Genomic DNA, 26,363 nt, shown 5'->3' with positions numbered 1-26,363 from the left:
CCCCCCCCCCCCCTTTTTTTTTTTTTTTTTTAAGCTCCATCATTGACCTTGAAACCTGTTCTGGAGAGACAGTGGCTTGGTTTTCCTGTATTCAGGCAGACCTGAACCCTTCACTGAGCCTGAATCTGTCCTGAAAATGAGAAACTCTGTTTTTGATGAACAGGTTTGAAGATGATGGTGGTATCTAATTTTACACACAATTTGTATATGAAATCTCTGAGATTTGCAGAAATAAAGATAATGCTTTATTTGAATGAATAGCTATTGGTTCTTTGACAGCTTTATGAAAAATTGTGGTGGTTAAACATGGAAGGACTTGAAAAAAATTTTCAATTTCCCCTTTACAAGTTCCCCTTGTCAAAAGTAAAGAAATAAGTGAAATGCATGTAAGGCCAGACTATAGGCATGATATTCTGAGGAGGTAGATATTTCTTGGGTATTCTAAATGTGTCCTTGTAACAGTATTTAGAAGAGTTCTACCTGCTTACGTTTAAGTACAGTAAAGCATAAAAGGTTAATTTTAAACACATATGGGAAAACTGACTGCTGCAATCAATAGGGAGCTTTCTGGTATGGTTTGGTCTAACCTGAGCATGCTCTCTGGTTTATACCGTAATCAGACATCTTCTAGCCTGTATGAAAGCTCCATTACTTTAATTAGGTCTGATAGGTTGTGATAGCAAATGCAAATCTAGGTCATTGCATATGTAAACGTGCAGCTGTAGTCCTGGAGGATGCCAGAACATATCAGCTAAGGTGTCTGGTCATCACCCAGCATTAACTCCAGCATGGCAAGCAGACTTTATGTGCTAACCATGTGAAAGTGGTTAGGACACACACATACACCCTGTCACTTGCCTAACGTTTATTTGTATTTTCAAGTTGAGAAGTTGCTAGATATTTCTTGGCACATGCTTAAAATACTAATTTACACTTAAACACTCTTGGTTTAAACACACAATTTAATGATTTATGAAGGGCAAATGGATACCATCCTTGATTGCAGCATGGATTTCTTCCTTAAAAAGAAAGTTTTATGGTAGTTGCTTCATAAAGTCTTGTTAAAACTGTTACCTCTATTGTGAACGTTAACTCCAAGTTAGAAAAGCTTTTGCTCAAACTTTCTTACTACTCAAGAAGAGTGTGGCTCAGGAGGCACATGTTCAGGGTTAAAGAAATGCTTTGATTCCTTTCTATTTTTTAATTAGGAAAAAGTGTTTTGTAACTTTATATACTGACACCTTTGTTTTGGCTGGGTAAAGCGATTTGACTGGACAGCTCAATTAATTTGCTTAGTAGCTCATATGTAAAAAAGTCAGGAAATGGAGATGTTCCTGATTAGTCACCAGTCAAGTTGAACAAATACTTGTGTTCAGACATTCTTCTGGTGATTTCGTCACACAAAAACCACACATAAACGAATGTTTCGTTAGCGCTCCCAGGAATGAGATGAGTATTACTGTAATGTATATCGATGAGTATTACTGTTTATCAAATCCCTGCAAAGAGCGATTGCAACCAATTTAATCTGAGAAAGCTGCAGGGGATGATTACTTTGAATATTTGCTTGTCTGGTTTCATCCCATGTTGCCTTACTTTGTTGATAGTTTAGTATCTTAAAGGGTAATGTATGTAAATAATAAAGCAGTGTTATCTGAACGTTCTGCTGTTTATCTGATGACCTATAAGCTACCTTTTTCCTCATCAGTAAAAGGATCCTCCTGTTTTATTGTATAGTGTACACTGCAAAACTTAGAGAAATGAATCCTGAATCTTAATTTTTATTTTTGTTTTCCTGTGTTATAGCTTGTAAATGCAGTATAACTTCAAGCACAGCACACGTACTGAGAGTAACCTTCCTTTGCTTGCTAACACAAACTTTGCTTGCAGCCAGCGGTGGCTGTGCAGTAGGGTGGGTAATGGGGCTTCTTTCAGAGCATGGGGAGACTAAAGTGATCTTAAAAGGGAAACACTGCCTGAACAGTTTAAAGGAAATACTTGATGAAATTAGCTTCCTATTTCTGTGTGACTTGCCTTCATGAATAACTGCAAATTCTAATGCAGCCTTCTTATTTGTGTAGGTTATTGTTCATGAATTAAAATTTTTATTGTGTCGTCTTTAGCCTAGAGAAATGAAAACCGTTTCTCATAGTATGAGAATATTTAAATGCTCGTGGTGATAGATGGAAAAACTTACCTGTGGCCTTGGCATTTCAAAAATAATTACTCGAAGTGTCGTTTCATCTGAAAAGGAGTGGGTTTGCTCTTTTAGGGAACTTAAACTGAGAAAGTTGATGATCATGATGGCCTAGAGTTAAATTTCCAGTTATGTGCCTGCTTGAATTAGCAGGCATTGGCTGGACATGATGGTATTGCATTTTTGTCTTCTCTGGAGTTCATAACCGTTCAAGCTTTTCAGTTTAGCAACAGTCCTCTCTTTTCATAACTACAGAGCTTTATGCTCGGTAAGTTCTCAATGGCTGACATAGGGCAGTGGTGTGGAAGTGCAGGGCAAGCTCCAGCAACAAACAGCCTTTCACTGCCAGAGAGATGAGGGGGAAGATGACAGCAAAAAGACCTGATAGTCTTTTCACTGTCTGGTTTGTGATTTATATCTGCATCTCTATCATCAGCATTTATAAATCGTAATCATTTTTCCTGAGTATGCCTGCAGTAGAGTAGCCTTTGTTGTAGGGATTTCTCCTGCGTTTGTTGTGATAAAGATGCTGTAAAGGTGACAGTTTTCAAAATAGCTTGTCTTGGTTGATTGATGCAGTTTGTGGGTCAGAAATTACTATTTAGGGGACTTTATTGGCGAGTTTTCTTAAAAACATTGCATTTTACAACTTTGTTTATAAAACCTCTGCCAAATAACTGTGACTGTAGTTCAGAGTTGCACAGACACCTTGATATCTGGCAGCTTTTTCAAATGTCTGCTTGATACTTTTTATTGTTTGTTGAATAGTCATTTTTATTTCTGTTGCAAAGGAAAGAAGTCCAAACTTATTTACTTGTCAAAATAAATACACACTGTAAGAGGTCCTCACACTGTCTTGTATGTAGTGCTGGCAAAAGATGCTGGACTGAAAGCTTTACCTGCATTTTAAATCTAACTTCCAGCCCCACCCCTCTGTGTTAGGAAACGACAGTGGTAGCAATAGTCATCTCCTTAAAACATCCAGCCCTCCTGGCCTGCTCTCTCTGGACACTTGTGCTCGATTAAATACACACTGTAAGAGGTCCTCACACTGTCTTGTATGTAGTGCTGGCAAAAGATGCTGGACTGAAAGCTTTACCTGCATTTTAAATCTAACTTCCAGCCCCACCCCTCTGTGTTAGGAAACGACAGTGGTAGCAATAGTCATCTCCTTAAAACATCCAGCCCTCCTGGCCTGCTCTCTCTGGACACTTGTGCTGGATCGTCTGCTGCAAACGATGGCTGTGTCCCTGGGAAGCCCTCCCCCCCAACTTTCGTTATGTACTTGTCTTTTTGTGGTTTTCGATGGGAACTCTGATATGGCTCAAGATGCTGAAGCTTAAAAATACTCTACTCGGCGTGCGTGGCAACTTTTAAGTAATTAATTTTCATAATTTCTTTTTTAAACGTTGGTTAGCAGTCATGTTAATTACAGAAGAGACCAGAATGGCTCTAGGGAGCAATTCCTAGTCCATGGAGTACTTAATCCTCGTTACGCTGTGTCTACCTGCCTGGCTGGGTGTTTACCTGAGACTGCTCAGAAGTAGGCATCAGCGTCTCCCAAGTGACACAAGCAGGCAAAGTTGATGAGAGGGTCTGTTACTAGGGAGACAGTAGTTTGGGACTAATTAGTTACTTACATGGAAGGCAAGACTTCATTTCCTTTTAAAAAAAGTCATTTAACTTAATTCAGCTTATGTTACTAATAAATTTACTAGGAATTAATGCATTTATGGTCAGAATTACCTATAGACTGATCAGCCTTGATTAAATTCTTGACCATCAGAAATGAGAGCAAGAGGGTGTGCATATTGGCAATCTTAACTCTGTTCTGTGCATTTTTGGTAGCTGTTACTAGTTTTATGCTTTGATTTGGGTAATATTTTTATGCAAGTCTCTGCCATTACGTGTGTGTGTGTGCTTGCGGCTGTATGCTTCGCTTTTATATTGCAACTGCTCTGGTGCAGTATTGTCTGAAGTGGACAAAGAAAATTGAAGGTGGGAAAAGGAAAGCCAGACCACTGTGTTGTCCATTGTATGCCAAATCAACACCACATTTCTTTGTCATTCTTGCTGGGCAATCCTTACTGTGAGGAATTTATCCTCCTGAATATGATTAATCATAGAAACCGCTAGTTTGCAGTCATAAAGAAGACAGATTGGGAATGCAAGTTCATGGTTTTGCATTGCTTTTCCTAGTTCACTGACTTAATTTCTTTTGACCTGAACAGAGACATTTAACGTCGTACCCATATCGCTGCACATTGGCAGATTTTCAGATAGAGAAAAAGATTGGACGAGGACAATTCAGCGAAGTTTACAAAGCAACTTGTCTTCTGGACAGAAAACCTGTGGCATTAAAGAAAGTTCAGGTGAGCATTTAAGCTCAAAGTCTTAATATTTAGCAAGTAGAATGGAAACGATTTAAGTGTCTACACAGATTACTTTGAGTCAGATACCTCTTCCAGTATTCTTTTGTCAGCAGTAATAATTCAATAAAATGCTTTATATATTGATTGTTTAAGGTTTGAGAGCACTGGATGATCTGGTTCGATATTTTTACGTTTTAAAAAAGCAACAAACACTCTGCTTTCTTATTTTATTCAATAGGGTTTTAGAGGGTTTGGGGTTGGTTTTTTTTTTTACTTTATTATTTCAAGATAAGGAATAAAGAATAATGTTTCTGAAGGTCTCAGAGTAGTTTTACAAATTTTTATTAAGTCAGGCTAGTTTCATGATGCTCAGTTTACGTATGGTTATAAGAGGCCAAGTGTCCCCACTGTGCTCCTGCCTGCCCCTCGGTTGTATCCTCTGTGGCTATCTTCTCCGTATAGCCCGTATATCCTATATGGGACCCTGTTTACATTTTGAGCAGTCTATTTGCACTGCATCGTCTTAAACCTGCTCCAAGGTGACGAGGGATAATGTTTCTAATTCGGAATTATGTAGCAGTAGTGCAATTTCACTTTTATTTTTAATTTCACTTTTTACATTATAAAAAGGGTTCACTAAATTATTATTAAATGTGTGTGAAAGAACAAGGCCCTAATAGCCATAGTCAGACAGCTAGGAGACTGCCATCTTGACACAGATGAATCATGAGAACACAAGAGCACAGAAGGGAAAAATGCCTGTGCTTGCTGATGGAGTTTTGGAAGAATTTCTGAAAAACCTTCATGCAAGCAGTATAGACTTGTAACTTGGCTTAAAGTATTGTGCAGTGTTCAGAACAGCATTTTGTTTGAAGAAATTTGTCTTTAATCCTTCAACAGATCCTTTAAACTCATGTTTCTAGTGACTTACCCTCTGATTATTACAGAATGAATATTAATGCTCAATATTACTGTTAATTATTACAGAGAAATCAGGGGAAGCTATATCTCTGTTTAAAAGAAAAAAGTAAACATTTTATCTTTTATTTACCATGTGAAATTAATAATAACTAAACTAACTATGTTTTGAAAATCATGACAGCAAATTCACAAACTAGTATCTTTATTTTTCGTGCTGCTTAGAATATTGCCTACAGGTTCTAAAATTAATTTTTCCCTATCACTAGCCCTTTAGTGGTTTCAAAATAAAGAAAAAATTGACCTTCTTTGATCTGTGGATTGTGTCTCTACTCATTACAGTAGAGGGTATACGAATTGGGAGAGGAAAGACCAATTTCCTGTTAAAATATAAAATTCATTGTTGTTGTTGGTGTTTCATTTTCATCTTCTATGTTTTTGTCTCTGAAGATTTTTGAAATGATGGATGCCAAGGCTAGGCAAGATTGCATTAAAGAAATTGACCTCTTGAAGGTAAGAATTTTTACAATGACTTTTTCTGTTTTTTATTTTGAGAAAAAAAATCGTTTTCAGGTTGGCAACAGCCATTTACCTTTTATGGCAAATAAAGCTTATATAGTACACACAATGATCTTAATAGGCCGTGCTTTCTTTTGCAAGGTAGAATGTCTACATGATGCAAGAGTTTTGGCTTAAAGCTTAATTTTGTTGAGTTTTCTGCCTATAGTCTAAGGAATCTATTAAAAATCTTCCTGTCATAAAAAACCCACAAGTACTCCTCTTTTAGAGAGGCATGTAAATTCTGCTCTTTGTGTTTTGATTTGTTTGTCACTTTGAAATAAACTAATTGATGAACTAGCTAAATGGGAAAACAGTTTTGCATGGGCATGTTGTGTATGTATATGTATACATATCACACATAAAAAACAGTAGTTCAGATAAAGGCTCTGAAACCAGAGAGTGTTTTTTAAGTGATTAAACCAACTAGTGATTTTTTCCCATCCCAGTAATTTATTTCAAAATGTTGGTAGAAAATATATATGCATTGCACTTTAAATATCTATTTTGAGTAAAGGCAACAGATTGTAGAAGGCTAGATTTTTAGTTTAGCTAGTCAAATTTAATTTTTAAAGTATTAAATAATTCATGTTGTAAATGTGATTTTTAGGTATTTCTATTTAAATTGTTGATTTATATGCATGCAGTTGTAGACAAAGCTTGAGTCTGCTAGACTGTAGCGAAGGCATACAGGATAAACATGAAGATAGTAGTTTGTGTGAACATGGTCCAGTTGCTTAACAGTCATAGAGGGAAAAAAAGCCAACATTAACGTTCAAAAAGAGAATTTTTTATATTTTTGGGTTCTAGGTAATCTAAGCAGCTTTGTCTTGAACTCTGGTTATGGAAGATGTCATAAACTTGCACAGGATTTATTCAGAGCAGAATGTGCAAATTTATTAGAATCGGAGGGAAACAAAAGTAAAATGCCCATGATGACAGGAGGCTCTAGAAGGTCAGCTCCCATCCACCTGTGTGGGATGACCAGAGGCAACTTATCTTCTTGTGTAAAGCTCACCAAGAAGCCAGATATCAAACCAGGGTTACTGTAGTGGCCGAGTTGTGAAAGCAAATACGATACATTGAGCTAAATAGGGTTGATTAAAATTGGATTATTTTGCACAATATTTTACAGAAGACTAGGAAACATTCTAGTAAATGCATTTAGTTGGGGGTGAAGGGAGGAGCAGGAATACTTGCTGACAGTCTACAGAAACATACTAATATGCTGTTTACTATGCAAAACATTACTGTGCTGGTAGTTTAATTATTATTTATTGTTGACTGTCAATAAATCTTCCTGTTTGGACAGTTGTGTAGCACCATCCAAGGAATCTGAAGCCTGAATATGTTAAAAAGTCAGTTTGCTGAATCCTGTTGTATTACAGATGCAAAGGGGATCTATTTCTTAATATTGCCTATAGCTCACCTCCTTCAAGTGACTACTAGTTTTCAAGTCAGAGCCAACAAAATCCATTAAATTTTATCCAAGATGCGTGTAGATCAGCTTCTGAGAAGGTCAGCAGATAATAAGTAAAAAGTAATCAAAGTTGAAATTGCCAACTTTGGAGCCGACGATGCTCTTCTGGTCAGCGTGTTTGCTAACCCAGTGCAGGTGCAGGCTGTTCCTCGCGGGCGGCCAGGCAGAGTTACTCAGGGTTTGTCTGGAGGCAGGGGAGGGTTGGTGTGTCAGCGTCAGCAGCTGGAGTGCACGTCACTCCGTGCCCTAAGATGAATGATTTGTCAAATCAATATATCTGCAACTCATCTTTTGCTAGTTGATCGCTCCCATGCTGCCTGTTCTCACAGCTTCGTAGAAATAACTGAAGGTCTGCATGTGGATGTGCTGGGACAGTAGTGAAAAGTCTATTTCAAAGCTTCAGAGCTGCTGCATCAGAGTAAGACACAGGTCCCTTCTCAGAGCTAGGCGGTAGATGTTACCATTTATGCAGTGTGGGGCAGAATAGTCTGTGCTTGGAAGCAGGAAAAAGTTTTAAAAGTGAGACTTCAGTTCTTGCTGCACAGTACGTGTGATCTCTGGCCTGGCTTTTTACGAAATTTCATGGGGTTTCTTGTTCTGTTGTGAGCTTTTCACATTTTGGTTTCCTTTAGAGTAGTGTATGTGCAGCTTCAGGAAAGTAGGACAGGTGTATTTTTCTCAAATGAATGACTTATTCTCAATAATTTTAATTTCAGCATTTTTAGTGTCATTATATTAAAAGGTAAAATATCTTTCACTTCCTAAATTTATCAATTAAGATAATTGTTCTTGTGTCTAGAAAGTGTAAAGTGTGTAAGGACCCAATTCAGCACAGTATTTCAGAGTCTGTTTAGAACTTGCTCAATTTAACTCTTTCTCATCACTGTTGATGTGAAGTACGTCTGCCTTGCAATTGTGTCTAGTGTCTGGCCATGTAATATGGGATATTCATATTTTTAAAACTTTCTTTTTACTTTTAAACTGGTGTCTAGTATGAAGTATTTATAGACTATTACTAAAACAACTTGCTGCAAGAGCTTTTCTTTCTTTGTTGTTTTTATTTTTAATGTAGACCATTGAGGAATTTGTGAAGGAATTGCACAAACTTGCTGTAGTCCATCCCTGACAAAATAATACTTTGTCTTTTTTGATCAGACTTCTGTGTGACCATGGAAACAAAGGGGGGGGGGTTGTGACTTCTAAATGAAGTATAATTATTCAAAACTTAACAGAAGCCAGACAAAATTGTATATTACTTTCAGTGTAATTCTGGCTAAAAGGTTTAGGTAAAGCAGCTCAGTAATATGGCTGTAATCAGCGTTTGGGCTGCCAGCACCCACACTCGCTCGTTTAGAGCTGCCTTACCCTTCCACATGCCTCTTGCTGACAGTGCTGCTGTGCATACACATCAGGCATTTAACTGCCATCAAACTTTCAGGATGCATTAAAGAAATTGGAAATGTCATTAACCCAAGATAATGTGTTTGTAATCTTTTGTGCATTTAAGGATTTGTGAGAATGAATATACTTCCCTTCTGACAAAAGAAATTTCAGATAGTCTTTTCCATGCCACAAACAAATACAATAGTTATATTGACTCTGGGGTTATTTTTATATTTATTTAAAATAAGATTGACAAAAGGGAGAGTGGAGAATGGAAGTTTGGCTTATCCAGCGTGGTCTACCTGGCTGTTCTGGGAAAACAGAGTTCAAAGGGCAGTGAAATAAATAGTAGGAAAAACACGTACATCTGCATTCACACCTCAATAAGGTCATGTGCAGTCTGCTGTGCTTTCCAGCAGAGAAGAGAGTCTAGTAAGGCTCCTTCTAGAACACTCATCCCTCTGCGCAGCTTCAGCAGAGGGTGGTGTCAGCTTCTGCTGCTGAAACGGGAGTCCTCAGAGACCTGCTCATCAAAAGAGTGATCACAGAAATTAGTGTGGTGGCATGGGTGTTTTGCTTGTTTGTTTTTAATTTTATACAACTTCATCGTAATAGAAGAGACACCCCTCTTTAGATCTAATGAGTCTGTAAACCAATACAAACCATCAGTAAAAAGTGTGTACACACTCTCACAAAAAAATATGTTTAAAATCTTTATATCAGTTAAGCAATGCTTGGGTCTGAGTACGTTGGGTTTTGTTATACCTCTTCAGAGGTGTGCAGTCTTCATTCCTTGTTACAGTTGTCATAGTCCGATGTGTTTTATTGGCATGTGGTGCCAAGGCTTAGAAAAAGGCTTGTTTGGCTGTGAACTTCCCGATGCCTAGGGATAGGCTTAACTGTATCTGCAAGAGCCGTATGCAGTACCCAGGCATCAGGTGTGCCATGATGGACAGTGCCTGTGACGATGTGGGGGGAGAAGGGTAACCCTGCGTAACGTGTCAGTAGCTATTCTGCTTGTGATTTCGGTGCTTTTTTGGCTGGAAGTTGATCTTTGACCAATGTACCTGAGAGCAGACACTTAAAAGAAATTTCAACAGAAATGGTGGCCTGTGATATTTATTTATTTATTTGAGGCTTGGTCTTGTGGGAATGTTCTTCTCCTGATGCCTGCACATGGATCCCATTAACGCTAATGCGCGCTAGTGTCGAGGCATTGCAAAGGAGAATCTATCCCCTAATGTGCATGCAGAGAGGAGTGATTAGTATGATGGATCATAACAGTGTTTCTTTTGGCTTTGTAACCCCTGGAATAGACAGGTTGAGTCACAGCTGTTTAGTAGATGAAATGCTCACTTTAGTAGTTTCTAAATTGACTGCATTTCTAAGAGCACAAGACAAAGATAATCTAATGCAAAATGAGCAAGAGAGGGTGAATAGAGAGATCTAGATACTACATTATCTTCTAAGCAATTACAGTTTTCCACTTTAAGAAACTCAGACATAAAATATTAAAACAGAAATTTTAATTTGTTGAGCCTGTTTCTTAATTTAGTCCTGTGAGTAAAGCATAACAATCTGAAAAGATGCAAAGTTTTAAGAAACACAGGAGGAAAAAAAAAAAATTAAAATACCAGTTGTGAATATAAGAAAAACCTATACTGAAATGAAGAAAGTAATTAGTGCAGATGCAAGCATAAATAATCAGAAAAATAGACTGACGTATGCAATTTGTGCATTATTTTCTTCCATCAAAGTTTTAATTTAATTCTGTTGTTATTCTAAGGGGCAAAGATACCTCAGGGAGTACTGTAATCAACAGTTGGGGTTTTTTTTATATTTAACGGGGGGAAAAAAATCAGTTATTGCTTAACAAAGTCTCTTTCAGGACATAGCCTTTTCTGTTGTAAATTCACAAAATATTTAAAAGCATTTTCACATTTTTTTGGGCCGTATTGCTTTTTACTCAAGACAATTTTATTATGCTGTGCTTGCGATAAATGATTTTTCTTACAGGATTTTTGTCTATAATAACCCAGAGCACAGTTTGTAGTTGTACCTGCTATGAGCTGTTTCGTATAATGATTAAAAAAACGGTACAGGTATTGTATCTTGGAGTTGTCATTACTTACAGTGTTATGCATTTTCTTCTTGCATTCCCGCTATCTGCAGCAACTGAACCACCCCAATATAATTAAGTATTTGGATTCTTTTATTGAAGACAATGAACTTAACATTGTCCTGGAACTGGCCGATGCTGGTGATCTCTCTCAGATGATTAAGGTAAGGATGTGTCAGTTCTAGAGGTGCTACAAACTTTCAGGATTAGGCAGAGACAGGAGGCGGTGGGGGTAAGCACGTCTGTGCTAAAGCACTTTTATTCTCCTGTTGTGGTTTTACATACCCACAGGGTGCTTCCAGAGCCTAAACCAGTGTCTGGTGGCATTTTAAATACACCAGGCTATGCCACTTGCTTCTAGTCGCTGCCCCGGAAGGGAGCAAGCCTCTGTATGATTTGGTGGGACGTGTGCGGTGTTTGCAAGGTTCATTTATCCAGTCTGTGATTGATAGGGACATTTAATTATTGTTAGATTTACTATTCACATAGCCTGTCTGCCACTCTGAAGACACTCAAGAAAGTGTATTGACTTTCTTTGCAATGGGGATTTGGGTTTGAGAAAATGTTTCAAGTACTTGTTCTTCTCTTACGTTGCTCTTAGGAATACTTGTATTGCTGCAAACCGGCTTTAGTTAAGCTGTTACCACCTGCTTTTATATTTTCTTTGACGTGTTAATCTTTAGACGTACATCCCTTGTGAGAACAGATGTGTTACATCATGTTTGTTAGCACTGTCAACCTTCTCTCCATGTTTTACCTGTTTTTTTGCCATCATTATTCTGTAATTATCATAAATGAATGTTTGGAAAGTTCTCCTCCTCCTTGTTGTCACAGTTAAAATATCTTATTAACAGATTTGTTTTCTTTGCCAGCAGAGCTATGAGGCACTAGGCCAAAGGCTGTCAAACAAGTTATCCATTTAGTCCATAGTCAGCGGCTAAATTTACAGTATCCATGAAAATCTGCTCCATCTCATAGGAGAGTCCCCCTGGGCGAGTGAGCTGGGAACAGGCAGCTGGCAGAGCCATTCAAGGGGAGAGCCCCAAAATTCCAGATATGGCCTTACTCTGCAGCCTCTCAGTAGCAGGAGCGATGGTCAGATCTGCCCCGAACCCGAGGGACGAGCCGGCGGTGACCGAAGCTGTACGTGTGGGCTGGTGCTGCTACCTCGACTGCACGGTGACTCGCGCCAAAGGCAGCTGCCTCCTGCAGCCGCGGGTGTCAGGGTCTTGGTTGTGCTCACTGAGGGTTGTGGAGACAGAGCTTGTCCTTCTGCCTGGGGAGAGCTCATGTATTTTTATCTTTCACTGTTTTCTTGTGGCTGTTCGTATGTTTTACCCTTTTCCCAACAGATCCTGGGAAACTTGCAGTTTATCTCAGGCTTTCAGTAGTTGTGGTTAAAGATGGGGAAAAAAAAAGTGAGGATTGTGAGAGCAGGAGTTAGGGCTGTGATCATCATGGGATGTGCTAGTGTTTTGCTTGACTTTTAAATCTTAGCCTATAAAACGTTTTACCTACATAATTGTTAGATATCATCATATAAAATACTAGCTTTTTTTTGTCATTTACAGTTTTTAGTTTAAACTTTGCCCTACTGATAAATATGTTCATTTATCTATCAGGGTTGGTTATTTAATTTTCTTAAAATTACTTTTTATGTCATTATAAATAGGAATTACATTTCCCAAAACATAATTTGTAGATTCTTAAGTTGATAACTTGAACAGCACTGTAACTTGTGTTCTTTCTGCCAGCACTCCCCAGTCTGGTCTCTTTTCCCACGTGTCTATTGCAGGCATGAAGAAGATGCACTAGGTTTTTTCAAGGTCATATAAATGATGTTTTTCCATTGGTGCAAATATTTGAATTCCTTTTTTTTTTAATAAAAGGAAAAAAAACCCTTAAAAACAAGAACGAAATTCTTGTCCTCAACATAGCTTTAACTGAAGAAGTGGAGTTTGCCTGCTGCCCCTCTGTGTCACCCCCACGCCCCACTTGTCCCTTTGGAATTTAAGCTTATGTGAAGATTCTCAGTTTCAGCGAGGCGGTAGGAACAGCAGTAACAACACTCTGAATGTGCGAGAGTGATAAAAACAGGGACTGTCTTTGTCACGCCCCTCGTGCCTGCATTATTTATGAGGTATTGTAAAGCTGATGTAAGAGAGTGCTGCAGGATAACCCACTGGAGAGTTGGGGCTTTCTTGTAAATGTCAGGCAAATCTTATTGGACATGACATTTAGAACATTATCACTTGTGGTCTTGCATAGCTACTCTTAAATACTTTAATGAGAATTAAATAATATTATCATGTATATAACACTTTATCCCTCACCCTCTGTAATTCCTCTGTGCTCTCTATGAAGTTTTGGTTTGAAACTGTTGCAATCTGTCAGATTTGCTGCCTGGGGAATTGCACGGTCGTGCCCCTTCACAGCTGATCTGCAAAAGAAAATTTGCCATTACTTGAGTCAAACATGAGCCAGTAACAGCATTTCACATAAAATATAAAATGTGACAATGGACATCAGATGTCTGTACTTGGAGGAAAAAGTGCAAGATGCAGAAAGGGGCAACAACCAATTCCCTTCCTTTATTCTTGCTCTTGCATGCTGCTGTGGAAATTCTCAAGGGTACGATGCAAAAGAAATGCAGTTGCAGTGTGCTAGAAGGGTGTACAGCATTTCAGAGATAGTCGTTATCCAATGACACCTTGTATATCAAAGGATGAGGATAAATCTTAAACCTCTGGAAACATATTATGTGTGTTTTGTTAATGCTCTGGATGAAGAACTGTCTCAGTAGCTAGCACGGCAAGAAGCAATGAGAAGTCAGGGTCCAATAATCTGAAGTAGTGCAATTTTGGGATGCCATGGAGGAGGCGGTCATGCTTTGCGTGTGATGTGCGCGGCTGTTGTGCATTTCTGAAATGACAAAAGAGTAGTCGAAGATACATAACGTTTAGCCTTCACTGAAGTGTGCAGCTGGTTATTTATTCCTGTAATAAGTTGCTCGGGAAGAATACTTCAGTATTCCAGAGAACTGTCACCATGCTGCACTCCTTCATATTGTGTGCTTTATGCTTAAGATTATTTTATTTGAGAGCTATTAGCGCCCAGAGGTCCATTGAATCCAGACTTAACTTGGCTTGGTGCTGCATAAATACACACAAAACAGTCTTTTTCTAGATCTGTGTGTCTCTTGATCAGTAGTGTCTTTCTGTCTCACTAGAGATAGTTCATTTAGTTTAATATTCTTATTATGTATGAAATAGAATATATTGTTCTACCTGATCACAGAAGAAACAAGGATACTTTATTGATGTTCTGGCCGTCTTTTAAAAAGGGGAAACAGATTTCTTTATTGTTGTTAATAGACTGTACAATAATGAAGGTTTACAAGATTTTTTTTAATGATCTTTTGTTAAGGCAAAATATTTGAGACATTTGTTGTTTTGAGGCATTAAATATGTTTTGCAAGGTAATTAAGGAGATTAATGCTAATTATAATTGGTGTCCATTCAAAAATGTCAAACCTATTTAAGCATATTTTTCATAACAGTTGTTAATTAGCGAACTGCATTGAAGTTTACATACAGAGAGAAGGAGTTAAAAGCTAATCAGAAGGAAAGTCATGCTGCTGCAGATCTGGAAGACATGAGCAACCTGCAGCTCACTAACACGAGTCCAGGAACGAGTCAAATATGTTGCTTTTTCACTGATCTTTTTATTTATTTCCTCCCACAGTATTTTAAAAAGCAGAAACGGTTAATCCCGGAAAGGACGGTGTGGAAATATTTTGTGCAGTTATGCAGTGCAGTTGAACACATGCACTCCCGCAGGGTGATGCACAGAGGTAACATTAATTCAGTCTCTTTTCACTGAATAATAATATAATGTTCCAATTAGTAAGCGCCTACATTCAAAAACAATTATGCTGATGTTCAGCCAATGCATGTTTAGAGAGGCTGGAGCTTGCAGGATGGATTTCTCCTTCTGTCTCTTTGCCTCATTGTTAAAGGATTCAGTCCGAAGTGAGTATGGTATTAGGAAGATGAGCTGCTTTGTATTCCAGACACTGATATTAAGTAGAAGTGTCAAACTTGCCAGTAGAAAAGTGTCAGAAGTAAAATGCTGAGACTACGGGATACAGTGAACTCTAAGAAATAGTCTTCATTATATTAGCTGTGACCTTAGAGAGTTTAGAAGAGTTTTTCTGTCTTGCGAGCTTTTCTGAAATGTTAATACAAATATGTCCCACACTTTCATAACCTGTTCTTAGTTTTCATTACTTATTTTTGAATCTCTTGTCTTAGAACTCTTCGTAACTTTGAGCTCTATCCAAAAATTATGTTGCTGCTTTCAGTGTAAATGAAATGCTTTGTGAAGGACTTGACCTGGGAATGCAAATATCCCGAAAGGCACCAATACCAGCCTCTGCTGCTTGTTACTTCCTTTATCCTTTGAAGTAGTGAATTCTTCACTATTTTTTTTTCCCCAGCAATATGATACCATCTTTGCTCCTTTATACATGCCCTGATGCAGTTTATCAGTTGTACTTGAATTAGGTCTGTAATTGGTGGCTGAAATTTGGAGCCTCGCGCATTTAGTCTGCTTTAACGTGAGGAAAGAGCCTCACTAACTCAATCCTGACATGACTGCTTGGGAAACCAGGGTTCTAGTAATTTTTACACTCCATGAACAAACTGGGCTGTATAGAGCCCAGAATTTATGTGTATGTGGGACAATAATTTGCCCTTGGTGTGAGGGGACCATGGCGGGCAGTACAGTTTCCTGTAGAAAACGATCATTTCCAAAGAGAAGCAGACTCATTTCTTTGATTTCCATCATTTAAAGAGGTTGCCTCTATTCTGTTGTGCTGTTTCCTACATTTTTCCCTCATTGGTATTTCTTGTGTGCTGGGAAGTATACTCTGATTTTTGTGTATGTGCAGAGCTTGAAGTCTTGGAAGATTGAGCTTATCAAAGCTGTAAAGAAACACAGTTCTGCTCGAGCCTCTTTTGTACAGAGCGTGCTCCAGGCTGTGTTTCTGTTGCAGTATTAGAACCAAATAACCTTTTGAGGCTTTGACCTTTTACCTTTTTCTTTTTGCAGACATAAAACCAGCCAACGTGTTTATAACAGCCACAGGGGTGGTGAAGCTGGGAGATCTTGGATTAGGCCGGTTTTTTAGTTCTAAAACCACTGCAGCACATTCCTTAGGTAAGATGGTACTTGTACGGTTGTCAGCTGTGATGTTCAAAAGAAGTGGTGTCTGTCCTCTTACTATGACAGAAGCTTGATTCAGTGGATGCATACTATGTTTTCTGTGATACGTATTTTAAATACTCTTCGTATGAAATTAATAGGTATTTCTTGTTTTAAAACTCCACTTGATATTTTTTTCCTGGAGGGTCTGGCCTGGTAAGTGTATGATTTATAGCAAATGTAACAAATGCAGCTTTTCCACTCTAAATGGCATGTTTGCCTGCACTCTGCTTACTGGAATTTGATGTCACACCACCACCATTTTTAGCAGATGCTGATCAGCAGTCTTATCCTGAACAGGGGTTGTGACTGTCGTCTGAGGTGATGGAAGCGTTCAAAGCCCTCACGGTTCATCTGTTCCAAAAAGGGACTTCACTTGAAACTCAGCTTAGGCTTTAAAGAGCCGCGTTTTCTTAATGTCTTCCCCAGATCTCAAGGTTGTTTTCCTGCTCTTCTGTTGGTGCAACTAATTGTTCTTGCCAAAGCATAGTACCTTGCTTTTATTCTTATTGAATTGTAAACCGTTTCCAGACTCTTACTTGCGATCACTCTGAATTTTTATTCAGTACTTTGCTGTGCTTTGGTTCATCCCAGCTACTTGTTATCCACAAAGGCAATAGTGTTGCCACGGTCCCCTGTGTTAATGCATGTGTTCAACAGAACCAGAGCTATCACTGTCGTGCAGGACTTCACTTGAAGTAGCCTTCTACTTTGACAGGGAACTGTTTTTTCCGACCAATTTTGCATCCATTAAGTAGTTTCATTTAGACAGATTTAACAGTTTGCTTATAAGTAAAGTTATATAAGCCTTTGATAAAAGCGTTGAAATTGTAATACATCTGTTGCTTCTGTTTCCCTCCCTCTGAAGCCTCTTAACCTTATCATGGAAAGAAATTATATCATCTGTCATGATGTTTTGTGGACCAGTCATCATGATGATGATGATTCATTTCTTTTTCTTTTTTCTGTGTTTTACAAGTAGCATGATTATACCTCCAGCATTTTTCTGGGAATTGAAATTAAGTTGACTGGTTTAGAGCATCTGGGTTCCTCTCTCCCTCATTTTTACTGTTAGCATTAATTACAATGCTATAGAAAAGTATACAGTATATACAGTTCATTCTTTAAGTCTTAAAGTATGAAGTATTTCGTAATTGTGTCTGTAACCTCTTGAGAGGCGACTGATTTTCCATTTTTATTAATGGGTCTCAATTTTTTGAGTCACAAAGGTACTTCTGTGTTACAGCAGTGGAGGAACTTTGGCTTTTAGTGCAGTATGTAAGCTCTTTTACATTTAGCTCTCAGTAGATTTTGGAACACAACGTGTTTGTTTCACTATTTGTGCAATTTCTTCCACTGAGTGTGAGTCTTGCTTGATTTGTTTCTTATATGTGTACAAACTTAATTGATAATACTCGCCAACAACACTGGGGCTCCTCAGTACACAAGAAAGGAAGATACATGCCTTATTTTGTGTGTGCTTAAAAAAAAAAAAGCATTTCTACAGTTTACTTTCATAAAATATTAGATTTCTCTTTGCATCAAAAGCTATCCTAGGTTATATACACACACTGCACTTCATAGATTAAAATAAATCCTCTTCACAGAAAGTTACAATCGCACCATCTGAACAGGCAAAAATACGATCATGTCTAATTATATGATCTTACCTAGTTTGACTGCTGCAGTTATTATATTAATAAGAATAAATTGGGGCTTGGAAACTGGCTGCACATGTAAGCCAAGCGTGTGACCTTTACCAGGGTTGCTCTCTCTTAATTGAGAAAGCTTGTGTAGGAAGAGTTAAGCCTCTTCTGTATGAACCTCGCCCTTCCTCAAATCAACAGCATCCTGGAAACAGGTGCATAAGGTGCAAAACACTAAAGGAGTAGCAGTGAGTGATACTGGAGACAGTGTGTTGTGTTGTGGGAGGGATGGACACACCACCATTCCAGTGGTTCTTGTATCCAAGTAAAAAGAACATTTTTACAATCAAAAAATATGCAGACTTGAAGCTTTTTTTTTTTTTGTAATTTGCCAGACATATGGGTTTTTTAGCAGCGGGAATTCTACTGATCTTGGTTTTGGTTTAATTAAGACATTTGTTTAAGTAGCCGTGAGTGATGAACACCCTGCAAACCAGAGCGTGGTACCCGCGTGGACCCAGGCTGCAATGCCGGGCAATTCCCGTAGCCGCGTTGCCCCGGCAACCACCCTGAACCACAATTTCTCTGGCTGCTGACCCATGAATTGAATGCACGGCTTATGCAAATATATTCATCTAATTTTTTTCTTTCTTTGTATTTGCTAGCATCAGACTGGCATAAAAGGGCATTAGGCAGTACCACGACCCGTCTGACAGGTGTACCACTGGGCTGTGGCAGCATGGCCGCTGCCGCGTCAGGAATGAGAGCCGTAATTAGAGCAAGGAACAGAATGAACGTCAGATGAATTACCAGGCAGCAGATCATATTTGTCAGGAAGGATTGCATACATAAAAATTAAGTGACAGTACATGCCGGGGTAATGAAAGAAAAATGAAAGATTTGCCCATACACAGCTCGCGAGATGCAGGCGAACGCCTTGCTCGGAGCAGCGGCAGGATGCCTGACTGGCGGCACAGCCAGTCGGGAGCACTGCCGGGGCAGGGGGCGACTGTGAGGCAGGGAAAGCCCCGGCCCCTGGAAAACCTCCACGGGCAGACCTGCGAGAGGGGAAGCATGGACACCTCCTGCCTCACTAAGTAACAAAACTGCGTTGGGAAAGGCAGCAGTATTGTGGGATGGGTGAGAAACCAGAAACCAGCTGGAGGGTGTGGGTGAATTCACCAGGTGGCACCTCTTCTGCCGCTTTCCCTTTTCCCTGTATGACTTGTAAGAGAAGACAGGAGATACTTTTCCATAAGGGAGAGCTCTTCATGCACAACCTTTACCAGACAACTCCCATGTTTTAAAGGTAATGAGTGTAGCTAAGGTGAATTTTACTACTCCTTGTTACAACATGGTGGCTTACTGTCCTTCCTTCCCTGATTTAAGCTCCCCTGTAGCAGAAGCTCCAGGATTTAGTTTAATGGAGATTGACTTGCATATCACAAAACTTCATTTTATTGAGGGGCGTAGGATGGAATGGGGGAGCAATTCAGCATGAAATGAGGACGAATGTTTTTTCATTTTTATTTTATTTTCAGTACTGCTTACTATTTCTTACTATTTTCTTGAAATTCTTTTACAGGCTGTTCTTACACAGTTTATAATGTGAGCATTTTACTACATTCATAGTCTTTTTTTTTTTTTTCCCCATTTCATTTGTATGGTTATTTTTTTCCCCAGAGGAGCCATATGATACCTGTTTGACAGGCTGTTTCACTACAGAAAATGACTATGCTTAACCCAGGGCTTTGCACCCAGTAATGATGAAATGACATCTGGATGCTGGAGTTCGGGTGTGTGACACCACGCAGTTTGGGTTGATTTTACAGTACTGGTGTGTGATGTGCTTCCAGGTGTCGTCTCTTTCATTCAAGATTTAATAGGGCTAGGAGCATTTTTTTGTCTGTTTTAGTGTTTGATTGTGTCCATTATTTATTTTGTTGATCTCAGGCAGGCATCCAGGGGAATATCTTGTCAGTTAAGGCTATTCTAATATGCTTGTTAGAAAATTTTAAGTCATTAATTTTGCTATAAAACCTAATTAATTATAAGACAAATTATAAACAGCAGAGCATATTTAAAAACTGCATAGACTTTGGAAAACTTAACAGTAAGCTGGTAGATTTTACTAGGAGCTGTAAAATAAAGAATTTCCATTAATATTAAAATGGTTAACTTTATTGTGAACTGGTATAAGGCCCACTTTTAGCCACAGAAACTTGACATTATGCAAAGCTTCTGATTGGCTTTACATTTTGAAGAAAAGAGAGAAAAGAAAAAAAAAACCAAAACCAAAAACCAGTTTTACACAGAACAGTCTTGTTTTGGAGCAGATGATTTATTATTTATTCTTGGACAAGAATAAACTTGGAGCAGATTTTCCTTTTGGGGGATACATATAAGTCAAAGCTTCACAGTTTAGAACATGCAAATAGCTGTGAATTGGAGTACGTGGGGTGTTGCACGTTTCTTGTTAGATATGAGGGCGAACAGGGAGTAACTGCAGTCATGAGAAGAGCTCTTTTATAACTGGACTGTTTGTCTTCTTTTTTTTCTTTTTTTCTTTTGCTTGCCAAGCCAGTTGGCCATCTGAAACAAAAATCACAGTACTTCAAGGGGCTAGTAAGCAGTACTTGTTAAGAAAAAATGGACACAAGAAATCCATTTAAAATTTCAACAGCTGATATTCTGTGCATTTTGAGAATTTTTGCCCTTCTGGTCTGTGCCTGTACTACAATATTTGTGGAAGAAAAGATTGCTGCAGAGTTACTGCAGGTATGTTGTACTACCTACGTGTAAAAAAACAAAACCAAAAAACTATAAGGACTTCGGTAGGGTTGTGTATGTAATTAAATACTAATAAGAAAAAAATAGAGAGCTTAGAGCAACAGGTCTTGTGAAAACAGCTGCAATATTATGCACAAAATATTTATTCTCTTGTAAGAATAAGCAGATTTAATCTCCCCCCACCCCAACAATTCATGGGGGTACCTCACACTGAGATCTGAAGGAATTTAAAGTGTATTTTAGGGCCTTTGATCACTGTTTCACTTTAGCTAATTCTCAAAAGTTGAGCTAATTCCCAAAATCTCCTTCTGGGAAAAGACCTCAGCCTTCTTGTTGGAAATATATCCCAAGTAATGCAAGTGTTTAGAAACAGATACTTATGAACTAGACTCCCTTTAAATAATGCTGTAAATTTTTCTTGGTAACCTACAAGCATGTCTGGAGACATGAGACAGGTGAGGGTTGTGGACTTTCATTTTCAAGTAGAATTGCCTCCCTGCTGTGTTTGCACCACCGGATATTATTAAAACACACTAAAATATTTTTCTCAACTGTATGTATGTTCATGGAATACGTAATAGTGTGTCTTACATGTTAAAGCTAAGCTAATAGTTCTGGAAATACTTAATTATTATTTTGAAAACTGGGTGGTTCGTTGTTACTCATGGATGGCATCTTAGGTTTTTGAGCATAGTTCTTTGCCTTTTTCATTTGTAATGAGCATGTTTCAAAAATCACAAGTATTTCAAAACATTGCGAAGTTTGTTTTGACAGGACTTGGAACATCTCTAGAATGAAGGAGTGCTTTAATCAGTATTACCCCTTTGAGGCCTGCGTTGCGCTCTGATATCTCTTGGTTTGAAACTGGGAATACTCTGTAAAGATACAATAAAGGTCAGAATTTGTTAGGTTCTTTCATATTCAGAACTGTGTTCCCTGCTGTGAGAAAGAAAATGATAGATTCAGAAACGCTGTTCAGCTCAGTATTAAAGATTAGCTGGAAGGTGCTGGTGAAGGCAGAACAATAAAAGCATTCTTTATCACTTGTTCTTCTTGTACTTTGCAGCCAAATATGGCTATGGAGTTTGATTAATTTCAAGAGATGCTTATTTTTTATAGCATTAAAAAACCCCAATGTACACAGCCTATTAAAATATTTGGAAATACTCTGCACTGATTTCAGTCTAATGACAGTCTGCCTAAAGGTGCGGGAGACTGCTGTGGCAAGAGACTCGTCTGTGGTACATTAAATTCAGTGAATGAGACTCTTGATAGAGCCTCCTAAAAATATGAATCAGATTTTCTCTTGTTTCTGCCTATGTGCAGCTAAGGATGAATTTCACAGGAAGCATTGATCCCTGGCTGAACTGTATTTGCACAGGGAGAAGATCTGTATAGAAAATAACGATCCTGTGTGTGACTGTACTAATAATCCGGCCATTGTCACTTTCACAACAACAAAACTCGTCTGATTCAAGCTGAAAAACGTTTTTAAAACGAGTGAGCACGATCTTCCCTGTGTAGTGAAAGACTTGCTGAATTCAGAAGTAATGTAGCTCTTTACCTGGGTGTTTCTCTGGCAGATGTGGGAATTCAGCTCAAGAGTACCTATGCACACTGGTTGCTGTAGTTGCACAGGTAGGCTTTTTAATTCAAACTATATATGAGAGCAAAGGAATTTGAATTTTATTTCTGGAATAACTTTGCTGCCTTTGCCTATATGTTTTCCTGGTGAAACAAGAGACTCTGCTCTTAATCTAACTTGGAATAATTAGCATTTCCCTAACTTGGGTGTTGCAGATATCCCAGAGATGTTCTGGTTTGTGTGGGTGTTGTAGCTGTGCACACAGACAGTGCTGGGGAGAGTAGGAAAAAACGTTTTGGTACCGCTGAAGTATGCTGATATTCAAGTGAAGTGTTTCGACTTTCAGGAATAGAACAGGAAGAATGCTTACTTAGTCATAATCTTCTCTACCGTTTTGCGACCTTTATAACTTTAAAGGCATTACTCTACCAGCTGGTGATTAATATTGAATTTGAACAATATTTCGTACTTTCAGCAGGGCAAATGCCAAAGAAAGTTTCTGATTAATAGTCTCGGATTAGACTATTCTTGTCAAATTGACTAATGTAATGCAATGGTGAGCCCTGACTGATTGCGCTGGAAGCCTTGTGCGGTTTTCTAGAAGATGCTCATTACAGGAGATTCCCACGTAATGTTGGACAGGCCATAAAGAGGATTGGGCTTGTCAGTCTTTTATCACGACAGTTATTTAAAAATTAATGCATCAGTTCTGAAACGCAGAGACCTGCTTGTTCATACATTTGCTGACAACACTACAGTAATGATAGGTAAATGTGCAAGGTAGACTTCATAAAATCAGCTCAGGCGTGGACTGCTCCACAGACATATTAATATAATGGAACAGACTAATGCACAGAAAATCAAATATGGGCTATAACGCACTCATCCGTATTATAAACCCTGTCATTCTGCTTTGATCGAAGGTCGTTTTGAGGCATTATCTGAAACGACAATTTTAGCCTACCAAGCAGACCCCTGCTAACATGGAAGGCAAGGCCATAACTTTAGAGCCCACGCGTTATTATTTGCTCTGAGCTTGTCACGCAGTGACCCAGAATAACAGATCGCAAGAACAGCTACGGCTGGAGGCTGCCCCTGGCACCAGCACTCTGAAGCACGAAGACTTGGGGGAGCAAGAGTGGGAATAATCTTTGTGTTCCCTCCTGCCAGTTGCGTGCTGCTGTCTGCCCGTGCTCAGCTCCCGTACTTGCTGTCAGTGAAGGACTAGCATGTCTTCTGCTTCATCTGCTCTGTTAACTCTCCTGGCAGATTTGAGAAGAGCAGCAGCACTGTGAAGTTGAAGGTAGGGAAGTGTCTTACACACTGGTGCTCAGTGGGGACTTCCAAAACTGTCTTCAAGAACTTCACATAATGAATCACCATTTCTTCTGCAGCTGCATATTTTTAAGCAGGAAAATGAATCAGTGCTATTCCAACCAAGTTGGTTCTTGTACAGAAATCTGGCAAATGTGTGGGAATTACTTGGAGAGCTGTGCTGTCCATTGTATGCATCTTGCATGCACATGGGAGAGATCCATGGAAAGCCTTGCTGGATTCTTTGAACGAGTCCTGTCTGCTTTTGGTGTTCTGTGAAGTTACTCTGTGCAGTCTGTTAAGAATTATTAACTATTAAGAGAACTCTGGTCTCATCCATACACAGAGGCCTTTCACTGGCAATTAAAACCAGCCAGATCTGGGACAATGTCAGTTTGGCATGCTCCTAGGCTGGATATGATATTACTGAGCATAGAAATATAATAATCTCCATGTGTTATTTTTCCTGTGTTGTAGTTTGTATAGAATTTGCAAAAATGTAATTTCTTGTTAGGGTACTCTTTCACCTTGAAAGTGAAATAATTTCTTATTTGAATGACTGCAAGTGTAAGCTGAGTTTATCATATAGGGCAGCTGATTACTGAAGGTCCTGGGGGACCAAATAAATGAGCCAGTCAGGGAGGTGGTCCCCTTTCTTGGTTACTTGGTCTGTTTTGGGAAGTGGAGTTTTATATATGTATTCCTGTAACATCTTATGTTTCACACCAATGCCATAGAATTAATTTCACATTATATGCTACGTTTCTGAATAGCTCTGAGTAAAAGTTGTTGAGGTTCAGTAGACTCAAGGTTTGGGCATATAAATGCATGACAGAAATGTAGAATAAAGATTGAAGGGTGTTGGGTTGGGGGGGGGTGTTGGTTTTGTTTTGAGGTAAGCTGCCTAGTTTTCACCCCAGAGAAAGAAAATGCTGTGAGTATTTAAGGTGCAAACCCTCCTTAGGAACGTTGGGGGAAGCTGGTGGCTGTTCTTCCCCCTCCACGTCTAACACCGTACTTCATCTGCTTATTAGTCTTCCAGCTGTCTGCAGTCAGCATTTCAAATGGAGAAATTGTAAACTGAATGTTACAGGCAAATTAAACATTTGCCATCTTGTGAGGAAAGTTCTTTAATTAGGAGAAGGATACACTGGAATGCCAAAAGGAAAAAAAAAAAAAAATTGACAGGGGACAGGCAAGCAGGGGAAGCAGGAGAAGAGAGAGCATGTAAAGTCCTTGGATGTTTTAATAAATGATGTATCTGAGGATTATTTGATGTAGTTGAGACTGCCAGGATGTCTTCTATTTTCAGTACCACAACTGAAACTTATTTAGGATTTGAAAAAGAACCTTTTTGAGGTAAGGAATTTATTAATAATTTCCTGTAACTCCTGTCCAAAATGCTGGAGTAAATTTCTTTTGATAAAATATAGACTTCTGGAAGTACATAGAAATCCCACAGCTTCTGACGTGACTGTAAGTTGGAGCGGTATTTTAAAGTTCGGAATGATTATCTTGGTTCTTTCAGAAAGTTTTTGAATACCTGTCTGGTGCTGGGCTTGTTACTTCCATTTCTCTGCTGCAGTAAATGGTCTCCTGAACTCTTAAAAAGGGTCCCCCGTCATATCTGGAGCCGCTCTGTCATGCTGCTAGTGCAGTGTGTGTCAGGTGAACGTTGATACGCTGTCATGGGATTCTTGTTTTAGCAGAGTACATTCATGACATCTAACTTGCAGTTTCGATGCTGTTGAGTGAACCAAAGGAGGATGATCCTTTACGATTGCTCTGTCCGTCTGAGGCACTCTGAAGCTACTTGGAAGACTGGAAGGGGAAGAAAACGTTCCTCAAATTTCAAAAATACAGAAGATACTTTTAGTAGTGTTCACCAGTCTTCTAGCTCTGTATGTGATGATACATTTGGTACTACACCTTCGAAACCATGATTTGTTTCCAAATTTTTGTGCCAGTCTCTTCTAATTAGCTATTTGTGCTAAACCTAATCCTTTAATGAAGTCAAACTTCTGTATAATACAGGTTGTACAGTCACTTTTAAAGATGATAACTCTTTGTTTGTTTGTTTTTTACAGTGGGAACTCCATACTATATGTCCCCAGAAAGAATACACGAGAACGGCTATAACTTTAAATCTGATATCTGGTCTTTGGGCTGTTTATTGTATGAGGCAAGTATCTTCTAACTTTTTTTTCCCCAGGTTTGTCTTAACCACACAATACAGTACAGGAATTGAATAGGTCAGGCTTACTTTAGCTTAGATGTTGAGAAACCTTATGAAAAGTTAACTCTTTTTGTGCTCATCATGTGCTTTTTGAGCATGAATGACAAAGGGATTGTGCCGTACAGGACAGTACTTACACAAAGTTAATTTGGTCACAGTAGATGCTGAGGATATAGACATAAACAAACCAGCTTACTGCATTCTTCTTCCTACTGTGAGCAGAGCTGTTATTAGGGCAGCATATTCATAGTTTCTCCTGAATACTGCATTTGTTTTTAAAATAGCAAATTCATTTGGATGTAAGCTTCTGGTTTGTTAAATTGAATTCTGACCAATTGGAGTATTTTAATTCTGGGCACTTTCAATAAAGAAAACCAGAGTTTTTATGTAATGTGAAATCGGTTTCTCTAGCTTTATTAGACTATAGCTGGAATTTTTTCTAATTGTACATTGTCTTCTAGCCAAATGCACAGATACAAAGCAGGCACACTTTGTATGAA

The 26,363-nt window shown here is 38.7% G+C and overlaps 1 protein-coding gene across 2 annotated transcripts in view; it reads left to right on the top strand.

Annotated features, from left to right (window-relative positions):
• Positions 1–26,363, top strand: part of NEK6 (NIMA related kinase 6) — a 43,279-nt gene that overhangs the window by 5,830 nt on the left and 11,086 nt on the right. For both annotated transcript variants that reach the window (XR_657636.2, XM_009280576.2), the window contains exons 3-8: positions 4,429–4,569; positions 5,938–6,000; positions 11,081–11,191; positions 14,772–14,880; positions 16,140–16,247; positions 25,715–25,809. Coding sequence is in view for 1 of the 2 variants with exons in the window: in XM_009280576.2 (XP_009278851.1) it covers positions 4,429–4,569; positions 5,938–6,000; positions 11,081–11,191; positions 14,772–14,880; positions 16,140–16,247; positions 25,715–25,809 (627 nt within the window). In the remaining variant the exon portion in view is untranslated. The remainder of the gene's footprint in view (positions 1–4,428; positions 4,570–5,937; positions 6,001–11,080; positions 11,192–14,771; positions 14,881–16,139; positions 16,248–25,714; positions 25,810–26,363) is intronic.

The sequence above is a fragment of the Aptenodytes forsteri genome, unplaced genomic scaffold, assembly GCF_000699145.1.
Source record: "Aptenodytes forsteri isolate BGI_AS27 unplaced genomic scaffold, ASM69914v1 Scaffold68, whole genome shotgun sequence".
Taxonomy (NCBI): Eukaryota; Metazoa; Chordata; class Aves; order Sphenisciformes; family Spheniscidae; genus Aptenodytes; species Aptenodytes forsteri.
Note: the sequence above shows the minus strand (reverse complement) of the source record. Positions and strands in the feature narration are given on the sequence as shown.